This window comes from Capra hircus, chromosome 1 (assembly GCF_001704415.2).
Source record: "Capra hircus breed San Clemente chromosome 1, ASM170441v1, whole genome shotgun sequence".
NCBI lineage: Eukaryota > Metazoa > Chordata > Mammalia > Artiodactyla > Bovidae > Capra > Capra hircus.
The window spans coordinates 116,616,859-116,626,378 of NC_030808.1; the positions used below are offsets into that span (position 1 = coordinate 116,616,859).

Here is a 9,520-nt window from a genome sequence, read left to right on the forward strand (position 1 = left end):
TTCTAAAGACAACGAAAAGTCCAAGTATTTCCATGTTCCCTTCTCAGACTGGAATGTGTAGGAGGTAGGCACCTCCCTTCACCTGGCTTTCCCAAATCAGACCTGAGGTCAGCCCTTCTCCAGGCTAAGTCCACCAGTTCCTCTCATCACTGCAAAGGGAACACTGGGAAAAGAAACCTTTAATCATGTTCACTCTCCTTACGGATCCCTCCACCTGCTCTAATTCCTGCCTAGTCTGTCAAGAAGTCTCACAGTCGGGTTCAGAACCTCACTAAAAGAGCATTTCAGAACAAGCATCGGGTTGTCCAAAAAGTTGGTTCCGGTTTATCCTACAACATTCTTGGAAAAAACGAACAAACTTCTTGGCCAACCCAATACCATCACAATTCTTTAGAATTTCCACTTACTCCATTCTCCAACCTCTGTTTTGTTTTCACCTGGGCAGACACACAGCCAAGAGAGGCACTGCTAACTGCCTCAACTAAAATCCTAGGGCTCCGTTCATCCTCATCTTCTCCCACTTAGTGCTCACTCAAGGCACTTTGCCTTTCAGACCTCACTTCTTGGTCTTCCATCTAAGGAATCACATTTTATATCTACAGGTCCCAGACTAAGTGAAATATCCACCAGGCTGAAGAATGGTGGCTGCTCACCAAGTGAAGAGCCTTACATAAATTCCCAAAAAGCCTAATTGAAAGCCCAGGCCCATGATCAAACATAAACTTCTGTAGCCTCCAATATGTTCAAAGAACATGCTCATGGGACAAAGCAAGAAGTGAAGCACTGAGTAGCTTAGCCAAGTGCACACAAAAGGGAGCTGTGAATATCTCAAGCCCAAGGCATGGAATTCTAGTCTGCCATAAACCACGTACAGCTGATGGAAAATAAGCCTATGCTGGGAACCACGAGTATCAGAACAGAACTACAGGGGGGAAAGCAGCTAAATGCATTTGCACTATACTAACACTTCGAACGGCGTATTTATCTAAAGATTCCAACACATCAAATAGCGGGGAGCAGGTAGGATTAAGGGGGAGTTTGGCTTATAACAGTCTCTACAAGTAAAGACACAAATTAAAGCAGTGGCTTTCAAAACTTCAATATGTTTAGGAATCACCTAGAAAGCATGTTTAAAATGCAAATTCCTCAACCTCCTTCCCAGAAATTCTGACTCAGCAGGTCTGTAGTGGAGGCAGGGCATTATGGCAGCAGTTTTAAGGAGCATCTTTGACAATGCTCCTGCAGGCAATGGCAGCCCCTGAGAAATGACAACCAGTTGAGTTCCTTTGCCATGAAATTTGGGTGGCAACACTCCTGTGAGCAGCAGGAAAATCTGACTCAGTGCTTCTTACATTGGTTCTGGCCTAAGGGTCTCAGGCCAGAATATCCGCATAAATATAGACGTCCCTCCCAAACACTGGTATTGCGGGAGGTAAATGAGGGGGCCCTGGCAGTGGTGGTTTAAGTCGCTAAGTCATGTTCAACACCTGTGACCCCATGAACTGTATAGCCCACCAGGCTCCTCTGTCCATGGAATTTCCCAGGCAAGACTACTGGAGTGGCTTGCCATTTCTTTCACCATCATGGGGCCCTGGGGCCAGTCAATTTATCTCAGGGGTAAGTTTTCTCTTTAACCAGCGCTGCCTTTTAATCCCCCCAGGGAACTGGTCAACCTGCCTCTCCTTCCAAACAACTTCATCAACATTCCCATCTCAAAGATCGTTGAGAAACAAATCTTCCCTCCCCTCCCCTCAACCTCCCCAGCTGTGGCTAAAAATAAGCATTTAATGTTTTAAGGGTTTTAGATGCTAACAAGAAAACAGGCGTTACCAAAATAAAACAAGCATTGGGACAGTCAGGTTATAAATACAACTGCTCATTAAGAGTTCTTTCTGCGTTTTATTCATTTCCTCGAGAATTATTTACTGAGCACCTAGTCTCATCCCAACTGTGAACACCACTGACAAGCCCCTGCTCCCGTGCAGCTGACATCCTAGTGTGGAAGGAAGACAAGGGAGAGAATACGGACCCTAATAATGGCATTTCAGACAGTGACAAGCAGTACAAAATGCACTAACAGGGGCTTCCCTGGTGGCTCAGTGGAAAAGAATCCGCCTGCCAATGCAGGAGACACGAGTTCGATCCCTGGTCCACAACTACAGAGCCTGTGCTCTAGAGCCGGGGAGCGCAACTCCTAGAGCCCAAGCACCTTAGAGCCCGTGCTTCACAACAGCAGACACCACAGCAATGAGAAGCCTGCGCACCACAACTAGAGTACCCGCCACTCACCGCAACTAGAGAAAAGCATGCACAGCAACAAAGACCCAGCACAGCCAGAAATAAAAATTAGTAAAATTATTTTTTTTTTAATTTAACACAAAACAGTGAACTAACAAGGATGAGAGAAGATGGGTCACAGGAAGGCCCCCTTGCCCAGGATTCTCTGCAAGTCAATGACAAGAAACATGACCACAGGAGCAACGAGGGACAAGGACGCAGACACAGGGAGCTGGGCGTGTGAGGAGGTGGACCCGCCACTCAGCCTGGAGGAGGCTAAGCAAGTCACAAAGGGGCCAGCCCTCCAAGGGCAGAGTCCCGTGCATGTTATTCTAAGGACAAGGAAGCCCTGGGACCATTTAATGAGGGAAGGGTCATACTAAGAGTAGCTGACCAGTACTGAGCACCATCTGTGTGCCAAGCACTGGTCAAATCTTATCTTATCCCATTCCACAGGTCAGATCTGAGCCAAACAGGCAGTAAGTGATGGGGCCAGGAGGCAGAGCCAGGGGGTCTAACTACAGGCAGTGGTTGTGGAGGTGAGCACGGACAGATTGGTAGGGCCTTGAAGGCATAACATGGTAAGGAGTTTGAGTTTTATTCCAAGTATGATGGAAAGATACTGGAAGGGGCTAAGACATCTCATTCCCTTAGAGCTAAGGGAGGGGACGCCTTCTGGGGAAAGCCTACCATGCCCTGGATGAGCTGTGAGACTAAACTACTGCAACCTCAGCCTAATATACTGACAGATATCTAATCCTGCCCTGCCTGCAATGGAAAAAGCTCTCCAGCCCCTGCAGAACTGGATGCCACCTTCTCTCTAGGTCAGTGCCTCAAAGTGGAGCCCCGGACAAGCAGCTCAATCACCTTGATCTTGTTAGCAATGCAAATGAGGTGGAGCCCCCCTCAGCCCTACTCAGTCTAAAAAACCCAGCCATCCATTTTTAACAAGCCCTACAGGTGTGCTGAGTTTGACACGTTATCCCCACACAGCCATTCCAACCCTGCTGCTGCTACTGCTGCTAAGTCGCTTCAGTCGTGTCCGACTCTGTGCGACCCCATAGATGGCAGCCCACCAGGCTCCTCCGTCCCTGGGATTCTCCAGGCAAGAATACTGGAGTGGGTTGCCATTTCCTTCTCCAATGCATGAAAGTGAAAAGTCAAAGTGAAATCGCTCAGTCGTGTCCGACTCCTCGCGACCCCATGGACTGCAGCCCACCAGGCTCCTCCATCCATGGGATTTTCCAGGCAAGAGTACTGGAGTGGGGTGCCATTGCCTTCTCCAAAACCTCGCTCCTGGGCAGCCCCTGTCCCTGCACACCAGGCTATCCTCTGCCAGGACCCTGCTGGTGGGTTTCTATGGCTCCCAATGCCTAGAAATCTCACTGCTGCCCCAACCTATTTTTCTAACTAATTTGATTTCCTAAAAACATTTACTATTATTCAGTTGTTTAAGGCCTCTTCTACCCCAGAAGTAAAAACTTCTCTTCCTTCTTAATACTACAATTTCCCTCTGCTTTCAGCCTTGTAGCCTCCAAACAAGGAAGCTACTTTAACCTAGACTTTCCCTAACACCCCACCCACCCCTCAGTTACCAGATTTCTCTTCATTCATTCCCACTTCATGCCTACATTCCTACAAGTACCTACGCCCTGGGCATCCTAGGAACCAACTGCAGAAGGTGCTGCGTATTCCCGTGATTTCTAAACGGCTCTCGTCCCTGCCCTGGAGAAACTGATCCACCAGGGGCAGGGGGCAACACGCAAATAAATACATAATTACAAATTACATACTTATACTAGACAGGCCTCTGAGGAGGTTGCTGGGCTGAGACCTGAATGATGAAGCAGCAGGCCAATGGGAGTTTAGAACAACAAACATTTGGGTGTTGAAACCATGCCTTACTCTGGTCTCAGTGTTTTATGTTTATTATCCCTATAATCTTCCAACAGTCCTACGGAGAAGGAAGTATTCTCACTCCCAGTCTGCAAGAGGGGACACTGAGGCACGAAGAGCATAAGAAGTATTGTGAACAGCAGAGCCGGGATTCAAATCCAAGCACACTGGCTCCAAAGCTTACCCTCCTAACCACAGGCTTGGGTGAGAAGAGCGAGGTGGAATGGTGCAGTGAGGGTGGAAAGGCAGATGGGATCCAGGTGGCACGTGTAGGAGCCCTGGGGCAGAGAAGAGTCAGCCTGAAGCAGAAAAGAAGTCAAGCATACTGGTGAAGCTGGAGAGCAGCAGGTGGTTGGAAACGTAGTTGGGAAACCGACTGGACAAGACGGGCGGGTGTAAAAGAGGAGGGGGAGGAATCAAGGAGCCCTTGCAGTTTTCTCAGGCCCTGTTTTCAAGGCTTGAGGACAGAGGATAAAGTATTTTAACACAAGATATACTCAAGTCCTGTGGAGCACTGAGGCATGGCAAGCTCTCAAATGAACAGAATCAATTGATCAAGCAAGTTAAAGCTTCCAGTTCCCCCCTCACCCCTCCCCGCCCCCCCCCCCACACACACACACACACACACTTCTCTGCAGGAGGTCTTCATGCAAGTTTCCATCCTGTCCCCTGGGAACTAGTTTCCAGAACACTATTAGCACCAGTTAACAACAATAAAAGCTGCAGTTACAGTCATAAGAATAGCTTTACCAAGAGGAGGGTTTTTCCTCACAAAAAATGTAATAGGTTTAGAACCAGAGTGCTTAAAATTTTCTGAACAGCACAATTGTACTAATTTACAAATGAGGAGTTATACAGCTTGCCCCAGGCCACACAATTGAAAAGAGGTTGAACCAGAACCCAAATCCAGGTCTGCCTATATTAAAGTCAGCATTTCCCACAATCTGGGGCAAGTCTCTCTGATGGACTACACCAATGGTTTCCACTGAAGTTTTTAAAGTTTTAATATTTATGGTCTTGTTTCAGGACAAATAATCATATGTAATATCAAATAAATAAAATTTTAAATGAGATATAGACATGATTTCATATGAATTTTTATATATCACATCAAATCCATGACGTCTTGTGAATTACTGCTTAAGAAACAGAAGACGTTTCCTAAAAGGAAAAGAAAAAATTGGAAGTACAGGTGATGGAGGGAGAGGAGAACTCTTGAGGCAAGGCATAAATAACCGAAGCTTGTGAAACACTGCTCACCACAGCCCCGCCCCCGAACAGCCAAGCACCTGTTCCATATTGTATTCAAATTTGGCTACAGCCCCACATAACTCTGACTCTGCTCCAGAGAGATAAAATGTTGGTTGCCTCCAGGGAAAGGGAATAACATTAGAACAACACAATTTAGCATAAATCACCCTTAACACAGTATTGGTCTTGACAGAAGACACCATTTTTGCTGGTCCAATTCCGCTGCTTAACCCTTAACCACACACCTAGAGTCAGGTAAACTCTACTGGGCCTCACTTTGTCAAAAGAAGTTCTAAAAAGTGAGCTCTCAGGTCACTTCTAGTTTTAGAGTTCCATGAACTGTCATGACACCCTAAAATCCAAAATTAATTTTTCCCAGAATCAGAGAGGCCCCAATTCTGAATGAGTGTTGACCTGAGGAATAAATGTTAAATAGTCCCACAAGGCATCCCAGGTCCCGATTCCTTAACAAGAAAACAAGGGGAGGAAGGATGTGTTTGTGTGCGTTCAATTGCTCAGTCATTTCCCACTCTTTGCGACCCTATGGACGGTGTAGCCCGCCAGGCTCCGCTGTCCATGGGGGATTTTCCAAGCAAGAATATTGGAGTGGGTTGCCATTTCCTTCTCCAGGAGATCTTCCTGACCCAGACATCGAACCTGCATCTCTCTTACATCTCCTGCACTGGCAAGCAGGTTCTTTACCACTGCACCATCTGAGAAGTCTCTTAACTGGGGAGATGCTATCAATTATGCTGCCCTCTGGTAAGATGTGATGAAGCATTAATTACATGATAATGAAAATCAGCCAGTGTCCCTGACCCCCGGCAAAACTTTAATAATCCTCTGCCACAAATGTCTGTTATTAACTTCCTTTACACCCAGTTGTTAGTGTTTGTTATTTCATCTGTAACATTGAACTTTATTCTGGGTAGGAGTAGCAGGGAGAGATGGGTGGGGGAAAATCTGCAAAATCTCAAACACCTGTCCTCCAGTTAACCCTCCACTGAGAACCACCTGTCAAACCTTCCCAGCTTCTATCTGAATTACTCCACAGGTTTAACATGCTAAACCTCTAAAAGGAGTTGTCACTCGTTATCCTTGTGAAACATTATCAACAGAACAGTTTAACCAGAACAAGCATTCTTCCTCTATTATTGAAACAGATACATTTATCAAAAAGGAAGTCTTAAGGACCCTCCTCAGCTTCTTTACAAAGCCCTTTCTGTGATATTCAGTTCAGTCACTCAGTGTGTCCAACTCTTTGCCATCCCAGGGGCTGCAGTATGCCAGGCTTCCCTGTCCATCACCAACTCCTGGAGCTTGCTCAAACTCATGTCCCTCGAGTGGGTGATGCCATCCAACCATCTCATCCTCTGTTGTCCCCTTCTCCAGAGGATGAGAGCTATTATGATATTAGTGGCCCTGTAAACTTTTAATAGAAGCTTTTTAGGTTTCCAGCAAGAGAAGTTCTGAAATGTGCTCTCATGTTTAGCTGAAGAAAAAACAGAGGATGGGTGGGCTGCAGCTGGCAAACTCAAAGCACAGCTGGGTAGCAGGTGATCTTAAAAAAGAAAAAAAAAAGCAAATCCCTGGGCAAACTGTGTAGCCAGGGGTGATCATTGTAACTGGAGAGTTGTTACATAATTACTTGTTAACTACTGACAAACATATACATGACTACAAAATGCCATGGTTACTCTGGCCACTGAGGCTAGTTCAAGAGTGAAGGTTTCTCTAATTTCACTCAAAGAAACAAGCAACCCGGGGACCCATTCCCTTCCAAGGTAACCTGACTGCTTTTACATATACAAAACAGCCTCCAGCAGTTAAGCCAATCGCCTCTGGGGAAGAAAATCAGTGTTTCCCTGTTAAATTGATTTTTAAAGGGAAGAGGGGAGACAAAAGTACTTTCAAACAGCTAAATATTCATCACCTGGACAAAACCGACTTCCACTCCAAAGTGCAAAATTTGAACAGAAAAGGTCTTCCCCAACCCACCCCACCCCCCGTCCCTGCTCAGCTGGCGCAAAACCCAAGACCTGTGTCGGAGGCACTGCATTCCAACATTTTTCAAAAAGTTTACGAGGATTTACCGAAGCGGCGGGGAGAAAAATAAGGCAGGCAGAGGCGGGAGAGAGGGAGCAAGAGGGTTTCCGCAAGGAAGAACCGGGTGAAGCGCCCGGCTGCGCCGCGCAAGGCCCGGTAACCGGGAAGCGACCCGGCACCCGGAGAGCGAACGCCCCAGGGGAGCGTGGGGCCTGACAGCTGCTTGGTCTCCGCCCCCCAGGGGTCCCCCCAGCACCTCCCCCCCGGTCCGGCCCCCGCCGCCAGTCCCTCTCTGCAGACCCTTCCCCCGCAGCGCCGGCGATGCCCACTGGGCCAACTTGGCCCTGGGTCAGCGCTGCGGAGCGCAGCCCCGCTTGCCGGGGAGGCCGCCGGCGCCCTTACCTCCTTCTGCTTGGGGTCCTGCGGGTAGACATCTGGCGGCCCGAGCCGGGGGCGTTTCAGCGGTCTCTGCTCATAGCTGAGAAGCCCGAAGGCGGCCATGATCTCTCATGTTAACCGGCGAAATGAATGAGAGTTGGAGCTGGAGCAGCAGCCTCTGAGCACCAGGGAGCAGCACTTTGCAGACAGACTCCCTCTCCCCCCTCCTCGCTCGCTCACTCGCTGTGGCGCTGCAGGCAGGAATAAAGCAGGTTGGATGCTGCCGCTGCCCGGCACGCAGACACGCACTGATGGGGGCAGCCTTCGGCGGGCACCCTGCTGCGCTGGAGCCCCCCCCCGGGACTCACCGCCGCCCGAGAGCCTGGAGGTCCGCCGGGGTCTTCCGCGGCGCCGACCTCCCTTTCCACCCACCTCCCCCCCCCCGCACCCCGCCACCCTGTCCCCAGGGGGGAGGAGCAGCTGATGAGAACGTGTGACTTTTTTCACCAATGGACCCAAACCCACCCCTGCCGGGAGCAGGGTGGGGATGGGGGAGGGGCAGAGGGGAGGGGGTGGGAAAAAAACTTTTCTTGGCGCCCCAGGCGGGTGGCTCAAGTGCTCGCCCTAGGCGAGGGTGGCCCGCCTAACCCGAGAAGAGACTGAGGAGCAGCCCGCCCCCGCCCCTCCTTCTAAGACAGGGACCCTTCCCCCGCTCGCCACGCGCCCCGCAGACCCCGCCACCTGGGCGCGGACCCGGCTGGGAGGGAGACTGGCCTGGAGGGGGGTTGGGGAGGGACAGGCATGCGGACGGTGGGGAAGCAGCCAGTGCCTCCTAGACGCCCGCCGGGCTCCGGTGGCGCATCCGCGGCTCCGGTGCCCTCGGCGGCTCCGGGCAGGCGCCGAGCAGCGCTGCTGGCGGTCGCGGCGGCTGGAGGGGGCCGTGCTCACGGTGGCTCGGGGCCGACTTAACCCTTTGCTGCCCCTCCAGGGGCTGGGGAAGGAAGGGGGCGCGAAGAGGGTTGGCAGCGAGCGTCGACGGGAGCAGCGAGCCCGCGGGCGTCTCGGGCTCCTTCAGCCCGCCGCCCCCCACCCTCACCCGACCGCAGCTCCTCCCCACCACCACCCCCCGCCACCGACAGTTTACCTGTTGGTCCCCGGCTAGTGGGCAGGGGCTGCCGGCAGCGGCGGCACTTCGGCGGCCGCAGCCTCCATGATTCGGGTTGGGATGAGGGGCGGCGGGAGAGGGGGGGGTGACTGGATTTGATCTGGTTTGTAAGGTATCAGTCTCGCCCGGGCGAGCTCCGGGGACGCCGCGAAGTTTGCCACTGTCTGGGGGCGGCGGACGACGCCGGCTCGCCGCCGCCGGCGTTCTCGCCCCCACGGCCGAGGAGCGCGAGCTTCCGAGTTGGCGGACGGCGGCGCGGCGGCCACACTGAGCATGCCCAGCTCGGCTGCCGGACCGCGGAGGAGTTGGCTGCGAGCGCGCTCCGATCCGCCTCTCCGGGTTTTCGCAGCCGCAGAGCGCGCAGCCCGCGGGCCCGGGCGCCGGGGCTGGCCCTGGGGTGAATGTGGGCGAGGGAGGGGGTGCCCCCAGGACCCCTCTCCCGGCGCGAGCTGGGCAGTCCGCCTCGACCTCTGTTAAGGTCGCTGTCCCCGTGGCCTGGGCCGGAAA

The 9,520-nt window shown here is 51.6% G+C and overlaps 1 protein-coding gene across 1 annotated transcript in view; it reads right to left on the reverse strand.

Moving 5' to 3' along the window:
- Window positions 1-9,271, reverse strand: part of MED12L (mediator complex subunit 12 like) — a 360,401-nt gene extending 351,130 nt beyond the window's left edge. The window contains exons 1-2 of the mRNA XM_018049036.1: window positions 8,993-9,271; window positions 7,873-8,099 (exon numbers count right to left, since the gene is read on the reverse strand). Of these exons, the coding sequence (XP_017904525.1) occupies window positions 7,873-7,971 (99 nt within the window). The 5' untranslated portion in view covers window positions 7,972-8,099; window positions 8,993-9,271. The remainder of the gene's footprint in view (window positions 1-7,872; window positions 8,100-8,992) is intronic.